Below are 20,083 nucleotides of genomic sequence, written 5' to 3'. Positions count from 1 at the left end.
TGGCTGTTTACATTGGGCAACACCGGAGAAAATTCAACTGAAGAAATGAGAATTCATAATGAACACCATATGAACTCTCAAAATATTGAAAAAGCAACCACTCAAAAATATTTCAGCTTGCTTCTTCAAAGATCTACAAGTCAGGTGGTAAATAATATCAAAACCTGCCAAGAGATGAGAATGGGTACCTATGTCACCTTTTAGTACAATGAGATCAACAGTTAGTGAAACCCAAGATTGCAAGCCTTATTTCTGATGCTCTGTAAACTAATATATTCACTCTACTACCTCTCTTCATTCCTCTTCCTCAAAAGAGAGAACTTAGCTATTTTTAAATAGGTATTCTTTCGATAAGAATAGAAAGATTCTCAAAGAAGCTGTTGGAAGGGCTGATTTATTAAGAAATGAGGTCTTGACACTGATAACCACCTTCTCAAAATTTCAGAATCAGGCCAGGTTTAGCTGTTTGGCTCCTTGTCTTTGAGTTCAAAAAAAACATAATGAGTCGTAAAGAATGCAGTTACAACTGTAAAAAAATAGCATGGCATACCACACCATGCATTACCTTTTCTGATGCAAGTTTTTGTCTTTTGACTAATTCATAATTAACATTGAGAAGCATGAGACATTTGCATTACATGACAGACTTGAGCATCTGCTGTGGTCTGACATGTCAACTTCAGCCACTTCCAGGAATCTTTTTTCAGTAATCAAGAAGAAAAAATGCCAAACCACACAAAACAAAACTTCCATTATTCTAGCGCACTGAGCTGTAGTTCCAAAAACCCCAGTGACTTAGACATGTATCATTGCAGTTTTCATCATAAAATATATTAGATTATTATACATTTTAATACATTTTTATAGTAAACTTAAAAATGCTTGCATGTAATTTTCTTTAACCTCAAAAAATGCTCCAGATTTCTACATAGGAAACCTCTTGAAAGCTCAGAATGGCAAATAAAACTGCAGTTCCACTGTAAAAAGTGAATTCACAAATGATTATATACAGCAAAGATATTCCACACTCCGCAGCTGTCTGTGGACAGGTGGAGGAAAATCTTTTTGCAAGAAAAATCTGCCTTCTTCCCTGGCAGATAAGTATAAAGCCTCAAAAAAAAAAATCCTTCAATATATATATATTTTTTTGACTGAGAATACTAAGCAACTTAAAGTCTGACATCATTTATTTAAAATCTGTAACTATATATTATTCATGATATCCCAGATTCTGTATCAAGTGCAAGTGTGCAAGTGTGCTGGCTTCATCAGCCAGCCCAGTTTCAAAACTTCTAAATCCCACAAAACCAGCAGAACTTCAGCCTGTACCACTTGTTTTAGGATTTAAACCCTTCTTTATAGCTATCTACTGTCAAAAAATACCCCATCTTGCAAATCGTATAAATCTCTGCACAGGCTTTATTGGAAACATAAATAACGTAAGAGACATTAAAATTATGTAGAAATTGCAGTCTTCTGCCATTCCCATGTATTGTAGCCAAAGTTCACAGTCAAAGGTAGTAGCTGTAGCCTTCTGTCCTTGCACTGCTGTCACAACTTGCGAAGCTTTTCCTCAAGTGTTACATGTTGTGATTAAACAAAAATTGTGATGTCAGCTTACTGCGTAAGGTATGTTAGTAACTGAGCTGACTTAAACTTACAACCTTTCATCACTGTGCTTCCAAGAGTACTAGAGAGAAAATTTATTCTTTCCTATTCTTTCTACAGGAAACATACATAATTGCATTAGTCTGCTGTGAGCTATACACTCTAATACTTCTGTCTTAATCATTCACCACTTCCCACAACGTTGCATAAATCACTACCAGAAACTCTCACATATGTATTTGTGTTGACTTAGATGTTACATTGGGCAAGAACTTTTCCAACTGAGAATTTGGTTTTCAACAAAAGAAAATGATTGAAAAGTAACTTGATTTTCTGAGCTTTTTGCTGCTGTTGTTGAAATACTAAAAAGACCTCAGTTCTGGTGGGATTTTGTAAATACGCAAATTCAGAAGAAAAATCTGCCCACAATTAACTGGTTTTCAGTATGGTATTGCACTTTCATACCAGGCTGTAAGAGCAGATCACCAAAAACAATGAGGTAAAAATAATCTTTGTTGAAATTGACATTTTTTTCATTACATTTTAAGCCTTGTTAGGGTTGGATTTATGATCTTCCACCCAGATTACGAAAAATTAGTATAAAGCATAGACTAAAACTTTCTGAAATTCAAACATTCTAGCAGCATATATTTGTTTAGAATAATTTCCCCATATGTGTGTAGATATGTGTACAGATAAAATAAGAAATCATGTAGATATCATTAACACCATTCTCTTCAGAGAGAAAACTAAAAGTTGAAGTGTAAAAGTTGTTTCCTCATAGCAATTTAGAAGAAGGGTCAAATTATACAGTGGATTAAGCTCGTGAATGTCCACTAGCTTACAGACCCCAGGAGCTCAGATTTTTCTAGGGTTGTATACCCTTGAACTCTCAGAATTTCATTCAGATGTAATGGTATTTCATAAATTATATAACGTAATAGAGAACAAATAAGCAAAACACATGCATTAGTACAAATTGTCTTGTGGAGTTGTATAAAGGTTTGTTAATAGGATAAAGACTATGATAATCATTGAAAAACTTAAAAGTTTCTGTTTTGGAAATCACAGACCTTTTTTTGCTCAGGAATTGACAGGCAAGTTGGAGCAACTTTGACACTTTATCTCTTTTAAAGAACGGGCTTAACAGAACGAACTTCTTTTATATCTTTTGTGTCCCTAACATATGGCCATTCCCACTTATTTAAACACATTTTTAGATTCTTAAAATTTGACAGATGTCATAGATACTTTTTCCTTTTCAGAAATAAAGGCCTCGGTCATATAATATCCACCTGTTCTTAACCAGTATTCCTAATGAACGCACAATATTTTCAGTCCACTGTATTTGACATTTAAGAATGATACAAATATTTGATAACTTACAGGCTTATTCACAGTGTATGCAGTCCACAGTGGCATCCAGATATCATGGCTGTATCCACTCACATACTGATAATGGGGAAGGAGGCAATAAATGCTGTTCTTCTGAAGAACTTTGGGTCTCCCATATGGCAAATGGTATGAGGTTGCATTGTTTACTATAATTTAAGAAAAAATGATTGATTCATTCTTCTATAACATTTCTGATGACACAAAGGTTTAAGCCAGCAGAGAAAAAACACAAAGCAAAATGTAAATTAAAGCATTAACAAATAGAGACAGAACTGACAAGAAACACAAGCATGTATTTATTTAAGCTCTTAGCTTCTAAGTGGAATAAAGAAATGTAGAAAATAGTTTTCATTTTGTTTAACGTAGCGGGTCAACATGATATGACATCAGACATGAAAATTCTCATTTCTTTGCAATTTCTTATGAATATAAATCTTTTGAATTCATTTTTCCAGTGGAAAGAGAGCTATTAGGCTAGCAAACATTGAAATGTTTCATAAAATTTCCAGAAACCTTATAGAAAAACATGGTAGTATGAGAATTTTTCATCAAAGACAAACATACGGTTGCAAGATAGCAAAAAACAGATATGCCATATAGTTCAGAAGTACTCAGGCTTTCCACTGAAAACTCTGTGGTTTTTCTCAAGATTTTAATGGGATTCAGATCTAGTTCTTGTGCATAAATGCCACTACAAAAGTATCAATTAGTATCTTTTAAAGAAATGCAGAGAAACAAGAAAAACAGTTATGGTTCTGACTTGGCTCACCTACTTCACTTCAAATTGCAATTAACATTGCAAAAATTCCCATTGAAACCAGTAACTTAAAATATAAAACAGGCATAGATTTAAAAATATTGCTGTCCCTTTCATTTCTTTTTACTTACTTTCATCTGTGGTGAGATTTAACCTCATGTTTACTACTGAAGGATCTGTGATCTGTAAAATATCAGAGAATCCTTCAGAATGAATCAGGTGTTTAGGAAAATCAAAGAAAAGAGAACACACTTGAAAAGGATGATTGAAAGATTTCAAAAGTTCCTACTTACGTTATTGCATGTGCATCCCAATTCATCTGCAGGAATCAGATCGGAAACCGGACATGATAAAGGAGATGATTCCTCTTTTGCATGTGAAGGATTGTAAAAAGGTTTTTTTAACAGGTGGTTTAAGCTGCCATGTGTTCCGTTGTTTGGTGCTGGTGTAATACGTAGCAGATCTGTTAGAAATTTTGAAATTTTAAATCATTTTTAAAGCTATTTTAAGACTAGAATAGCATTTTAAATAGACTCTCTTTCCACCAATATGCATTTTCTGTGCATTTTTTCTAAATGTAGAACAAACAGCTTATTCAATTATTTAAACCATTAAGTTAACTATCACTATCTTGCAATTTTCCAGTTTCAAAGGTTCATTGATATCTTCTTTCACTACATCAAAATTCGGTAATCTATGTACTTGAGTACTGTTCATGCAGTTTTATACATTGCCATAACATTCCTGAGATTAAATGATTTTATGCAGAGTACAAACTTGTTTGCAAGTCACAAAATCAAAGAACTGTTGAGGTTGGAAGGGACCTCTGAAGATCATCTAGTCCAACCCTCCTGCCAACAGAATCACCTAGAGCACATTGCACAGGATGGCATCCAGGTGCGTTTTGAATATCTCCAGAGAAGGAGACTCCACAGCCTCTCTGGGCAACCTGTGCCAGTGCTCTGTCAGCCTCACAGTAAAGAAGTGTCCTCTCATACTCAGATAGAACTTCCTGTGCTTCCCGCTGCCTCTCATCTCTGGGCACAACTGAAAAGGGTCTGGTTCCATCCTCTTGAGAACCTCCCTTCAGATATTTATACACATTGATGAAATCTCCCCTCAGTCTTCTCTTTTTCCAGGTTTAACAGGCCCAGCTCTCAGTCCATCCTCATACAACAGCTGCTCCAGACCCCTAATCATTTTAGTAGCCTTCCTCTGGACTCACTCTAGTAATCATACTAGTTTATTGCATTTTAATCCATATTTTCTGAAGAACATACTTCCTAATTGCTTACTGTCATGGCTGCTATGGTTCATCTGAAGCTATGAGCAAGAGTTGTAACTCTCTAAAAGGTTCTTATCTTATCAGGAGTTGGGCTTCATGATCCTTATGGGTCCCTTCCAACTTGGGATATTCTATGATTCCATGATTCTATGATCCCCAAATGATTCTACAGACACCACTTCGACAGCAAGCCCACATGGCAGGAGCACTTCTCCATGGTTCTTTAGTGGACTTCTTTTGCAGTCAGTAACAACCTCCAAAGCAGAATAATTTCTGGCAGTTAATCTTTCAGCACCTTATAGTAAGCAAAACAGCATGGCTTCCATATTGTATGAGAAAAAAACTAGCTTTTGAATGAATTCACCAAACTTTTCGTTACTCTTCTTTTTCTCACACAACACTGGTATTTGAAAGCACTGCTGGTTTATCACCTTAAGTACTAGATTGTTTCTACTCACCACACATAAGGTTGTAAACCTCGATGTTTTCAAAAGGATCCACTTCTGTTTTGTCTTTAAAACTTGGGCCATATCCTAGGAATATAGCCTAGATTGGAAAAAAAAATTCTATTTAAAGGAACCCAAATTAAAAAAACAATTCAGTTGTATTTCATGCAAATGGGGACACTGGACCAAAATAGTCTTATCACTGTCATAAGTTACAATACAGGATTACTCTGATAAAATAGGCAAATTTTGCCCATTACATATAATTTTAAGAAAAAATATTTTATCTTTTTTTTAATATTTTGACACATACTTAGGAAAATTATTGCTTGTTGTGTTTCAAATTCACACATTTTTATATTTTCATTGCAAAAGTTGGTAACAACTTCAATAAACACAGAGTTTTGGCACTCACAGATCCTATTTAAATGCTAATATTGAGCCAGAAATATAAGGTTTGGTTTTGTATTTTTTTTGCATTCTCAAAAATCTTTGGATAACTTAGGAGCCGATTGCTGTGGCAACAGCCAGCATTAGGGAACTGGGGAGACCCATCTCAAGCTTTGCTGAGACCTAAGTCAGTAACGCCAACAGTACAATTTAGTACTGGACATCCCTTGCTGGGATCTGTAAGCATTTTAACGGAACACTGATACTACCTACAGTCCCACATCAGTTTCTACTGCTTCACAAGACGTCTGAGCTCTCTCCCATGAGATGGCAGGAAACATGACTAAACAGGACAACAATCTGTTCTACAATAATATTCTTATGTTCTCACAATAGAAAAGGAATTTTTAATATATTTTTGAAGACAATATTAAGACATATTACTACTTTATAAAGAAATATTTTTAATCAGTCGTTGTGCCAGCAGCATAAGATTATCTATGATTAATGTCTCTACATCAAGCAGAATTTATTTTTTTTTCCAACACAAACACTGAGTGCAATTCTGATCAGTATATTGACATGTGGTTTTAATACAGTTGTGAAGACCTGGAAGAATCTCATTATTAGGCACAGGATATGGGACTAGTAGAGGTGTACTTGACCTTACTTAAAGGTTCACATCACAGAAAGTACATGGATAATACATATCTTCTTGAGCTCAAAAGCTCAAGACTTCTAAATAGACCTGTTACAGGACATGAAAGAGACAAAATTTCAAAATAGGCTATATTAATATACAGGCTATATTAATGATCTTTTTGCCCTGATGACATGCCTAAGGCTTGTAAGACAAGCAGAGAAAATAAGATTTAGTTTATTTGAGCACACAGGCCTTCAGATGTTCAATTGGATTCCCAGAGCTTATGGAGATTTTTCAGTCATTGCTTCAGTAGAAAAGGAAAGAACTTAGTGTTCCACATCTGAACACAGTATGCTTGATTTACTGGTTCCATGGAGTTAAGGTGAGCCATGACAAGTTTTACTACAGGATCCCAAAGTAGCTGGACTTGTACACACTGATGAAAGGCAATACCAATATGTGAATCCTATACATGTTCACAGTTTACATGTCTGGATGACAGGTAAGAAAAAGCACAAGGCTAAAACTACTATATATTCTCCTGGTTCGTCTACCACATTCTGATTTTCTTCATGAGAAGACACAAGACTTGAACAGAAATCATCTTACCTCCATACTTTTAAATTCATTGTCATAGCCATGGTTACCTCCATCACAAAATGTGTAACTGTTGTCCCTAAGAAGAAACCATCACACACACTGAATTAAAACGTCAAAAATAGAGGCAGATAGTAAGAGTCATCCTAAATCACTGCACTCTTAACAACATCCTCAGAACTGACTCTGAAATAATATTGTACTGCTTTTTGCTCATCCTGTGTTCATGTTTATGAAGAACTCTCCATCTTATACCACAGTTTGCTATCGACAGAAACAAAATGTATTCTAGACAACTATGGAGTGTACAGTGAATCAATGTTTTCAAAATAAATTGAATAAATGCCTGTTTTTGACTGAGGCTTTTACTCAGCAAGAACTTTCACAACAGTGTAATCTTCTTAGGAAGAATTCTTCAGTTATATTCCTTGGTATCAGCAACTTAATATAAAAGCCATAATAGGAAAATTTATCTGTTATCTTCTGTGGAATAAGACTGCAAGGGATTTTGCCTTACAAGAGAGTGCAATCTCATCATGTATCTTAAAAGGGTGATCTTGAAGGAGAGATGTGCATGTGGGAAGGGGTTATAGAATTATTAACATGCCAAAATACTCTGACTTATGGTGACTAATGCTTGTATTAATTTAACTGTTGCTGAGATACCTGGAAAGATAAGGACATAGTCATCTTTTATTTATTCAACACATACTTGTAAGACCTATGTACCCTGTTTTCAAAGGCACAAGAACACTCAAGCACAGCTAAAAAGAAAAAATGAATGTGATATTTTTCACTGGGCATTTCTTTTTAGGTTCAGGACAATTATTTGGTTGCACCAAAATAAACAATCAAGTTATGTACTGATCAGGCATTTTCTAGTATTTGAATAGCCTTGAAATTCCAAGTCAGATCATAGTTTTGCTATTGTAGCCCTGTATCTCAGAAATACAGTATTGCTACTTACACCACCAACATTGTCCTGAATTTTACATAGTTTTTTATATAGACAGCAGCAAAAATTAGTTATTCTGTGTAGAATGAGATATTTACAGTTCTGAGATAATGATGTAGTGTGGAGAAAAACTGACCTGGTACAGTAGCAGAGGACCTTGAAAAGGGGAGACACGGAGCATAGCACAGAAGACTACAGACATGAGATGACTACAGACTTGCCCAAGCTGGCCTCTGGAGACCCCAAGGCTACAAACAACTCACCAGTGTTTTGGTGAGTTATCAAAGACATGTAGATCTGGAAACTAATATAGTCATATGTAGAAGTAAAAAAGAGAACAGGAACAAGTATTTAACACATGTAAAGTACACTATACACAGTAGAATGAGATGTAGTGTTGACTTGGAGACCAGTGAAGAATGACGAAGTTATAGAAGTGTGTTAGCATACATATAAAAATGACCTCAGAGTGAAGAAAAAGAAACATCAGCATCATATTCCTACTGATGAAGGATAATAATGCCAATTTCTGGACAGCAGACTGAAGTCATAAGGGCCCAGAAGAACAGTGAGAGGATGACCTTGACACCAGGAAAAGGTCTAGATACTAGGAAGGATTTGCGTAACACTTTTAACTGCATTATTTTTGAGACTTTTTTTTTAAATAGCTTTTTTGTTGTTGCCACTGCTGTTGTTTTTTCTGTAAAAATTTGTTCTGGAGTACAAGACTTCTTTGACTAGACTTAAGATTTCAATCATACTAAAATGCATTCTTAGCTTACATTATTCATTTTTACACTTGAAAAAAAAAAAATAAATGTAACACTGCAAGTCTTACAAAACAAGAAAGGAGGCATCAATGAATGAAATGAAAAGGAAAAAAGTCACAAACATGATGGTACCTTACAGCCAGCCACTGTCGATCCACCAGAAGATGAACTTTGTCAATACGAATGTTGTTAGCATAATGGAACCGTTTTGGCAGGTTAGGTGTCAGATAAGGCTTGAAGTGCTGAGGGGATCTTTTGCACTGCACAACAAGAAAGGGCCCAGTCAGATTTGTGCAGTATCAAAAATAAATCCATCATTGAGTATTATCACAAACAGTTTGTAGAGAGCTTCTCCAATAACCCTGCCTATCTCATTTTCAGCCCAAGAGGCAATGGAATTATAGTAACCTTACCAATATTGTGGTAAAAGCACTGCTAAGGCTGAAAGACATTTAGTAGTAATGTTTACTCTGTACATTCATACTAGTGTCACTGGCATCTCATATGTAAGTTCACAAACTACAAGAGAAAGTTCCTAGGTAGTTCATGATTTTCTGTCATCTTCTATTACTTTACCATTCAATAAGCAACAAAGAAAACCAAATATACATAACATAGTACTGTCTAGAGTTTTAGTTGCAAGATTGAACATGTAGATGTCTAGTGCTCCGCTATTAGCTACAGACCTTAGCTCTGACATCCACATTTACTATTTTAACTGCTATATTAACAGGCATACCATGTTCTTTGGTACTCTCTACAGTTTGCCATCAAGACACTAATGGAAACCATACAACATGCTGCAATAATTTAACTGCATATGGTTATCAGGAGCCACTCCACCAGCCAGCAACCACCACAGCAATGTTTCAGAGGTGTTGATCCCATTTAGAAATCTGGGACAACACAGAACAGCTAAAATGTTGAGGGAATTGCTGCTAGAAAGCAGATTAAGCCAGAGAAGAGGGCCTGTTTTATCACACAGGCAGCACACAAGCTATAGCATACTTGGAGTCTGATCTGACATCTTCACCTTTGAGCCCTAGAACTCTACACTATGCACAGAATTACATTCATGTATGAAATGAGAGTAAAATGTCCCTTGATAGTCATCTAAGAAGCACAGTGAAAAACAAATAAGGATTCAGTGGGTTTGCTAGCTCAGGAGAGGAGATCATTCTGCAGAAGATACTCTAATAAAGGGAAAAAAATAGAAGAAATCGACCTAATTAACATACAATCCACAATTTCCTTCTCTGCCCCAAACCCTTCTTCTAACAACCTGAAAGAGACAAAACACGGGATGTAACTATCTATGAATAGATGGGGGAAAGGAAGTCTCAATCCAGATTATTCCTGCAATACAGAGATGTTGCATCTCACCTTGTAACTATTACCAGTAGCAGTTTCAAGTAGGGTAGAGAACATGCAGAAACTGCTATTGCCTTCACCCTAATGCTCTTATGACAGGTATGACAGGCTCCGCATCATACAATGGGGTAGAAGATGTAATACTGAAAAAGCTTCTTCCTCTATTCCCAGCCCCTGATATTCTACTCTCACGTCTGCTTTGGATGCTGGAACAAAGGACATGTTCTTAGGTATTCAGAATCAATAAGAATTTAAACAGGAATTTCACCGCTCTCTGAACTTCGGGTGGCTGGCAAAAGCTACGTGTTGTATGGCACAGATGAGTTATTCAAGAGGTTACAGGAAGACCTCCAGTGGTGGTTTATTGGAAATACACTCAGCTGAGATAGCCTAGCACTTTTCCAAGCTGAGTAAATACACAGTCTAGAAGTATCAGAACATCTGTCCACTGCTTGGACTAGGACTAGTCACAGAATAGAAACAAATTGGCATTAAAGGAAATAAAGGAAAATTATGGCAATACAGAGAGAGTGAGCAGTTTATATCTTTAATTCACTGTGAATTATAAATTTAAAGAAATACAAAAATCAAGCTTCCTGCAAGGATGCTAGTTTGCACACCACATATATAACAAGTTAATGTAAATTTGATTAAAATAAACAAGTGAACAAACAAACAAACAAAAACAACAGTGAATTACCTATCTTAAGACTATAAAGAAAAATATGCAGTGTTCTACCTCATCACCTTTCAGTAAAAGAAACTGTCTTGGTCTTCCTATGTTTTGCACTCCATCCTGCACTCATTTGGTTGCATCCTTCAGCACTCAGCTGCCACAGAGTGCACCTAGAAGGAGCAACGGCCTACACAGGAGACACAGGCAAGCTTGGACCTGCTCTCAAGTGCTACACCCACAAAGTATGGCAAAACTATCACTATGGAGACCAGTGGTAGTGCAGCATACCTAGAAGTCCTGCAAGTACTCAAGTCATATGCCATAAAAGATCCTGAAAAAGCCATACTTCCTCATGCCAAAGGTCCGTCTTGCCCAGTACTCTGTTTCCAACAGTAGCCAGAACCAGATACTGAAGTATAAAGAAAGCATATACAAACAAGTCAAGTATTAAATTAATATTCTTTCTTGTACTTGTTCAGCTTCCTCTAGGCTTACTTGTGCATCATGTTTAACAGCCCTTACAGGCCTGTCCTTCTTAAAGTCATCTAAAATCTTCCCTTCTTATTTATATAGTAAGCCTCTACAAAACCCTGTGGCAATGTACTCCACAATGTCAAAATCTGTTGCATGGAAAATTTGCTTTAACCTAGCCTGGGTGCAGCCCTTGTGATACAGAGCTAACAGGATGTCTATTATTTAAAGCACCACTGTGTTGTATTCTGTTCTATAATGAAGATATACCTTACTTTCTCCATCTGAAGTCAGCTATTTCTTCCATTTCAAAGTGAAGCTCAGAAAACTTCTTCGCTTTGAACAGAAATACAGCACAGCACTCATTTGTGTACTATTTTTGAACAACTTCTAGAACTACCTCCTGTGGTACACTACAATACACTATTTAAACCGGCACTATAATCTCAGTTTTTTACAAACTATGTTTTTTGGTCAGATTCCTATTAAGAGGAACTACAAGGAAAAAATATTAAAATATTTACTCACTGTGAGGTTTTTAACAATTCCTTCTGAGTCAACTGTTAAAAAGAAAAGATCAATCAGCATACATTAAAATCGTTGAAGGTCCAAACCCTTGCTAGAAAAATTTCAACACACTTTTTCCCTGTAAAATTAAATTTCTTTGTTAGCTTGTGAAGATTATGGTAACATAACCTTCCATGGATAGGAATGCTATGTTCCAAGAATAACTGCCTGTATACATGATAGCCTGTGACAATACCTGGTACTTTGGGTACATCAAGAAAGACTGTTGAAAAGCTATGGTAATGACTGCCTACACCTAAAGCTGATAAATCATGAAAACCATTTTTTTTTTTCTCCCTACAAACCTCAGTTTGAAATAGAATGTTCTTTACATTGAATTGGACCTGGACCGCTTGTCTAGTATTCCAATTCCAGCAGCAGTCACAAAGAATCCAGTCTGTTTTAGCATTTTCACCTTCCATGTTTTAGAAGAGTAACTTCAGTCTTTTGACATTAGCTTTCTAAAATACAAATCAGAGCACTTTACAGAAGGAAAATTCTTTCAGAAAGAGTAAGACCATTAGAAGAAATAAGTCAACAATTATATAGAAAATAAAACACATAATAAACATCATTATTCGCTCCTCTGGACTCCTCAGTATACTTTGTTACTCTGTTCCTATCTGACTTAGTCTGTTACTTAAGCCAAGGAAAGTCTGCTTCAGGTTGTATAAATGCTGTGTCTATAAATATAAATACAATTAGAAAAGATCAAAAGAAAGTACAATAGGATTCCAGCTTTTAATTAAAATCTGCTATAATTATGCCTTTTAGAATACTTTATGAATTCTCTAAACTCCCTGAATAGAGCTCTTCCATGGTTTACCTCTCTCCCTTCTTTTCCCTGATACAGAAAGTTTTGTTTGTTTATTTCCTGTTATAGTGCTTGTGCAATCCCAGGATTGGTCCACACTTACAAGTATAATAGTCCTGAGGAACATTGCTTGCTCGAATGCGAGCTGCAGGCCCAGCATATATGTAGAAATTAACCTTCTCGAAGTAATCAGTCATGTATTCTAATTGGCTGCAGTAGGTCTTATCCATCCCTAGAGAACAATACAGAAACAGTTACATTTCAAGATACCATAAAGTGATTTATAAAATTGATTAAAACTAGTAAGCACACATATTAGAAGAGAAAGAAAGCAATGACTCAGTGAAGTTTACGTTGAAAAACAAAATTATATACATTACCATGATCAGCTAAAACAATGAGATTTACACAATTGTGCAGGTTTCTCTGTTTAAGTCCCTCCATTAGCATTCCTAGTGTTTGATCTGCTAGCTGTAAGGCTTTGATTACCTGTGAGAGAAACAAGGTTCATTAGAACTTTCCTTTGTTGCTGATTTCAAGTTATCACTTAATCAAGTTATCACTTAAATCAAAGTCTGAAAAAAGCAAGTTTTTCTGTCAGCTTTCATGCTGTTCATATTGCTCCTTTATTTCTTCTGCTCCAGTGCAATTTACCATCACCATTAGAGTAAAGATGTGCAAAATTCCAATACTCTACCACAGAATTTGCTACACTAAGTACATTTTAAAGACTCACATTAGATTTTTTTTCTATTACTTAAGCTTTAAAATATGTTTATTAAAATAAAAATGTAACACATTCAGATAATTTTTCCTTACCCCCAATTTATATAAAATATAAGATTTATAATATTAAATGTCTTTGACATTTATGAAAATTAATGACAATGACAATTAAACTGTCATTGTAGCATGAGAATGTCGTTGTATTAATAACAAGCAGCATTTCAAAAACATTTACAAACACTTGTTAACTATAGCATCTAAGGAAACATGGTGCCCTTCTCCAATACAGAGTTCCTTCAAGCTTCCTACAGAAAATCACTGACTATGTGTACTGAATTTACATGGCAAGGTTTTGGTAGTGGGGGTCTGCAGGGGTGGCCTCTGCGAGAAGAATTCAGCAGCTGCCTTATGTTAGATAAGGGCCAGTTTCAGATGGCTCCAAAGGGACCTGCTGCTGGCCAGAGCCGAGCCAATAAGAGATGTCTGCACCTCTGCGAGAGCAGATTTAAGAAAGGGAAAAAACTGCTGTGCAACAGCAGCTGGGAGAGAGGAGTGAGAACCAGCCCTGCAGACCCCCAGGTCTGTGCAGCAGGAGGTGCTCCAGGTACCACAGCAGCAGTTTCCCTGTGGCCCATGGAGAGGCCCCTGGTGTCCCCCAGGGGACACCAGGGGGAGGCTGTCCCCCTGCAGCCCATGGGTCCCACATGGAGCAGATCTCCACGCTGCAGCCCATGGAGGAGCCCACAGTGGAGCAGGTGGATGTGGCCTGGAGGAGGCTGCAGCCCATGGAGAGCCCCCACAGGAGCAGGCCCCGGGCCGGAGCTGCAGCCAGTGGAGAGGAGCCCACACAGGAGCAGGGGGTCTGGGGGCAGCTGCTGCCCACCCGTGGGGGACCCATGCTGGAGCAGTTTGGAGAACCACACCACCACTGAAGTAATATGGGAGAAATCCATCACAACCCACCCTGCAGATCTTCACAAAGAATGGCTCTTTCCTAAATGGCATAGCTGACTTACTGTCTCCTTCAAAGAGCAAACAGAAAGGACAACGCTTTACTGAGTCTGAGGAATTGCACCCTACTTGTTCCCCTACCTGCACTCTCTCAACAATCTTGCATGCAAGGACAATGCACAAATATACAATTATGCATACAGTAAAGGGGTTTTAAGCCCTTTGTGCACAAAGAGAAATGGAATTCACTTTCCAGTCAGGGAGCCTAAAACTGTCCTACAAAGAACAGTTTTTCTGTTCTTGTCCACTACAAGAAAGCCTTCTGTGGAAGATCATTTTCAAAGCTATTACACAAGACCAATCTAGGAAGGAGCTGATATGATAAGCCTGATGTGTTGGGTCTCTCCTTAAAGATTGAACATTTTTCATGCATGCAGATAAAAAGGAAATAATACAAATTAACAAACACTGAAGTAGAGTTAATGAATATATAAGAGACAATTCTGAGAATTTCCTAGGCCACATGCTTCCAAATATCACTTGTCAATAAAATTGAAGTTTTGTCTAAATGCACTCAACTTTAAACTTAATACTATTTGTAACACTATGAACAGAAATGATTTTCTGCCAGTCCATTTGTATTACGGCTCCTTTGGCTCACACACACTGCTGATCATAACTAAGGGCTCAGCCACAAGCAAGAGCCTAACTTAATGAAAACTCAGAAAACAGTCATGGTAATTTTTGATCTAGTATACTTTCCAAGTTTATAAATCAGATAAGTTTATAGTACGGCACCATTTTTAGTGATATTTAGTCTAGGAAAAACACAAAAACTACTTACGCCAGCACTAACTGGTCCAAATGAATGGCCAGAAGAATCTGGTTCTTCAACATACAAAGTGTAGAAATCAGGCCTCAAGTTACAAATAAATAAAAAGGAAATATTATGAAAATTTGGAGACAGCATTGAAAAAACAAAACCTCATTTGAAACAAAAGGAAATACAAATATAATTTTAAGTAATTTCCTCTAACCTTAAGAAAAAAAGAAAAAGCAAAAACAGTGACTATAATCATCTACCTTCCTCTGACTTTTGTAATTAATCAACGTGGACTATTTTATTTGGAATTACATTTTAAGAAACAGTATCCAGTGTCTTTAAAGAAATCACTCAGTAAAACCTCAGGATCTTAGAGAACAAAGCAAGCTGTTCCTTGAGACAAAAATGAAACTACCACTAAAATGACCTTATCCTGCTCAAGTGGTGAGGCTCTAGAAAGTGTCTCCTAACTGCAAATATGAGGACTTTGGTAACAAATCATCATATAAAAGATTTCACTTGTTTACATGTTACAAAGATCAGCATGGTAATCTAAAATTCTATTTAAAAACACACACAAATGATACTTAATCTGTCATTATTTCATTTAAACAACTGCAACAGATACAAATCTATTGGGCATCTAACTGCCAAGTTACAGTCCTAGATCACTACAGTATTCAGAATCTTGTGTCATTTAGAAGATGTAAAAGTCTTCTACTTTGTCATTCTCTGATACATGCAAACATAGTAATATCCACACTACCACAACCAGTACAGACATCTGCTTTTCATTCTGAATTACTGTCTGCAATTACTTTCAGATATTTAACCTTTCTTGTGTAAGACCTTTCCTACAAAATCCTACACTCAGCCTAGAAACTGAATGTTACATGTTTCACCTAGGGCATAAGACAAAACAATAAAGGAAAACTTAAAAAACAGTACATTCCATTCAGGTACATTGCATCCACAATCTTATGTTGAAAATCATTAACTATACTTATACTACAAGGTCATGTTCAGCAAATTCTCATCTGAGATGGCAAAACATGGGAGATTCCATGTTTCAGAAACACTAATAGAAAGTTCATCTGCAAAGTATTACAACCATTCCAAGCTGTACTCTTACAAACCACTAGGATCTTACCTTTCAGATTTGTTATAATCAAGCCATTTCAGTATTCCTGAAATTCTCTCTTCATATGCAACTGAACTGAAACAAACAAAAAGATATGTCACCAAGCCCTTTCTGATTTGCCCTCCCAATTCCAAGGAATATAAGTACAGAGAGAGTCCACCTAGTTACTATGTTACTATATTACTCTAGTAACATAATAAAGTCAATGTATTGTATTTCAAGAATGACATATCTTAGTAAGATACCAGTAATAAGTAATTTGTTATCAATACAGCCTTACAATTATATACTAACTTTAGAATAGCTTTGTAAATGTACAGAACCATGAGAGATTTACTGAAATCACAAAAAATAAAAATTAAAAAAAAAATAATTGCTAATACCAATGCCTTCCAAAAGATGAAAAATTACTCGGTCTAAAGGTCATCTTCCTTCAGTAGCTTCCCTATGCAGTGTCCTTTCTTCAGTTAGTTCCTGCCTTCTATAACCTTTTGCCAGTGTTTCCAAGTTAGTTAAGGCATAGGTTATGTGAAAACTTATTATCAAGTACAAGTACTTTCAAAGAGTTAGTCATTATGTGTAGATTTTAGACTTTATGTGTGAAACTATGGTAGTCTTTGGTATAGCTTGTAGGTGGCTACTATTTACGGGATGCCTTCTCAGTGGGAAATTGGTGGTTTGCACTTGGCTGAAACTTTCAAAACCATCTAGGAGAGGAGAACATACAGTACTTTTTGTCTTTCTTATTGTGAATCACCTAAATGGATTTGAAATTTTTAACTATTAATGGCAGTTCCATGGCAAACACAGGACTATGTGATATGGCACTTGCCACTCAGACTGTTGTTTAAAATTGTAATTATTAAAGTAAGTTATTTAGGTATTTAATTCCTTCAACTTTTATATGACAATTTGTATTTTTGGAGTAATTTAGGGGCATTTTCCACAAGCCTTATAAAAACTTACTTGTTGTAGATATTGTACAAGTCCGGGTATGTACCATTAATGGGAACATCAGAGCCTGGCCAAAAGAATGTTCCTGCTTTCAAACCTTGGTACATTGCTGTCAGCCACATCTATGGATAAAGATATAAACAAATTATTTTATTGCATTTACACAACTGGAGGGCCTCAGATCACCAGAATCAAAATACATGATTGGATCAGAAATATGGGCTGCAGGTATACATTTCTTTCTTCTTTCATACATCATGTATCTAACAAATCATGTTGCCTAACAAATGTATCAGATTTGAAGTTTGTTTTCTGTGTACACATTCTGAAGAAACATTGGTAGCATGGGAGTGAGTATGCTGCAGTTTCTTGGGAATTCTCAGGAAAAAAAAATCATACAGGTATTTCCATAGCTGCCAACAGGTAGTGTGTCCTTTTTCCCAATGACATATCCTGCAGAATGGATATGTGGATCCAGTGGAATGAATCATAAAGATGGAAGATATGGTTTCTAGTTATATAATTTTATTATTATAGGGTATATTTCTCTTCATTCTAAAGAGTGCAGTTGTGGTCCCTACTGAATCCTTCAGAAAACAACAGCACCAAAATTTGTATACTTGGGTATACTATAAACACGACTACACACATATATATATAAATATGTAATCTGTATGTGTGTATATAATTAAATATATATGTATGTTAAACATATACATTAAGCATATACTACACATGTAAATAATTTTTTTCTATTTTTGTACTACTTGGTATTTCTAGTAAATTTATAATATTAGCTATAACCACAGATACAATCAAGAGGTAGGTTTTCTTGATGAAATGAGCCACATTTTACACAGAAGCATTCCTTTAGATGGAAATGAAGTTTCTTGCTATCCTATTCCTTGTTTTTATATGCCTGGACTTTATAAGTGTATTTTTAAATGGATATACTTTGGAAATAGATTTGCAAATTTCATTGTTTAGCTAATTGTCAAAAACTAACTAACCAACCAAACAAGCAAATACAACCTACAAAATAAAACCCTATCAAAAATTTACTAAGGTTTCCTGTGGCAAGAATACCATTCCGATAACAACCAAAATATTTAAGGATTTTTCAGAAACTGTCCCATTAAGAGAATTCTTAAAGTCTCTGAGTCAACATTTTAAGAGTTCTTTTACCTTCAGAAAGAAAACTGTTTTGTAGGCAGCCTATAATATGAACCCTAAAGGACATTTAGTATGTACTGCAAGTACATCACACAACTTTGCATTTTATTCTCTTTTTGTTTTGTTTTATAATATGACACATGATCCCTTAGACATAGAGGAACACTATGAATGGAAGGTAAACCTACCGGCTGTCCCTCCCACCACTCAGGCTGGAATTTTTCAGTCCCTGAAAGTGAGAAGTGTTTGTTCAAGTCTACATCATAAATGTTGTTATCAATAATACCATGAGATTCTGGATACAATCCCTGCAAAATGAAAACAAACAAACATAAAACTATAAATCTTAAAATCAAATGAAACCTAAACTATGTTGCAAGTATTGCAATTATTTTATGGCTGTTTTATCACAGAAACAGAATACATTTCCTATCTCACATAGTTCATCAGATTACTTCCAGTAAATTCAACGTGCCTTGCAAGTTCTCTTTCAGTTTCTCTGTTTTCTCCACAACCCCATTAAAAGCTGATATGCTATAGATTAAGTATCAGATATGTCACATGGTTATGTATCAGCTGCCAAACCCATCCTAACACAGACACTCATCAAACGGCAGCGCCCTCACCCCTATTCACCCCTATCCAATTAGACTGACAAAGATCAGGAATAACAGGTTCATAGGCCAGAATCAGATGACATACCTACATAAACACGTAGGTATGCCTCTTTCCTTCTACAATGCTGCATGTACTATCTCAGCATGTCTCTTTATATATCACTTCTATAGCCTAAGTTCCTATGTTCCACAAAAAGATTAGTTAATTCCTTGGTACCACAAAATCTTTTCTGTGTCATATAGATAAAGAAAAGTATAAATAACAAATTCTCACTTACTGTGACAATAGTATAGTGGTTTGGAAAAGTTTTTGTAGGGTAAGCAGCTCTCATGTATTTTGAATGTGTGCCACATGTTTCTGCAACAGATTACAGAATTAATATGTTTCCTTCCTTTTTTTTTTTTTTAATTGAAAACTAAGTCTTAAAAGCAAAAACAAACAAACAAACAAGCAAAAACAAACAAACAAAAAAAACAAACAAACAAACAAACAAAACAAAAAAACATCACCACAGTCAGCTGCTCAGTTGTCCAGTTGCTATTGTATTAGACAGGAAATTTGACCCAAAAATAAGACACAAACATTCTGGTGTTTCCTTGTGAGCTAGGCCTACACTCGATTGCCATCGAACACAGGACAATCAATTCAGCTGCCTGAACCCTATATGCTTGAGGTCATTTGAGGCATCTTTAATGATTCTGCCCAGTCTCCATGTGCTGCTCCTGCATCTGGTCTGCCAACCTAAGTAGATGATGTCTCTCATACTTCACATCACCCTGGTACTGGACATACATATTTATGTAACCAGACTGAAGCCTCAGGTCAGCTCAGGCAGGACAATCTGCAGAGTTGTCTGGTGAACAGAAAGACTCATTTGCAACAGCACTGGAGTCCAATGCCATTTTAGATACCCTCAGATATCCAAGACATACACAAGAAGCCAGCAGTTTTG

General features: G+C 36.0%; 1 protein-coding gene across 1 annotated transcript in view; it reads right to left on the bottom strand.

The window, feature by feature from the left end:
- Positions 1-20,083, bottom strand: part of ENPP3 (ectonucleotide pyrophosphatase/phosphodiesterase 3) — a 42,042-nt gene that overhangs the window by 8,154 nt on the left and 13,805 nt on the right. The window contains exons 7-20 of the mRNA XM_084512840.1: positions 19,409-19,488; positions 18,702-18,821; positions 17,353-17,462; positions 16,396-16,461; positions 15,267-15,339; positions 13,126-13,234; positions 12,849-12,977; positions 11,893-11,924; positions 8,979-9,106; positions 7,134-7,200; positions 5,504-5,591; positions 4,054-4,223; positions 3,892-3,943; positions 2,995-3,149 (exon numbers count right to left, since the gene is read on the bottom strand). Coding sequence (XP_084368966.1) covers positions 2,995-3,149; positions 3,892-3,943; positions 4,054-4,223; positions 5,504-5,591; positions 7,134-7,200; positions 8,979-9,106; positions 11,893-11,924; positions 12,849-12,977; positions 13,126-13,234; positions 15,267-15,339; positions 16,396-16,461; positions 17,353-17,462; positions 18,702-18,821; positions 19,409-19,488 — 1,379 coding nt within the window. The remainder of the gene's footprint in view (positions 1-2,994; positions 3,150-3,891; positions 3,944-4,053; positions 4,224-5,503; positions 5,592-7,133; positions 7,201-8,978; positions 9,107-11,892; positions 11,925-12,848; positions 12,978-13,125; positions 13,235-15,266; positions 15,340-16,395; positions 16,462-17,352; positions 17,463-18,701; positions 18,822-19,408; positions 19,489-20,083) is intronic.

This window comes from Aythya ferina, assembly GCF_964211825.1.
Source record: "Aythya ferina genome assembly, chromosome: 3".
NCBI classification, from domain to species: Eukaryota; Metazoa; Chordata; class Aves; order Anseriformes; family Anatidae; genus Aythya; species Aythya ferina.
This window is presented reverse-complemented; position numbering and strand designations above follow the sequence as displayed.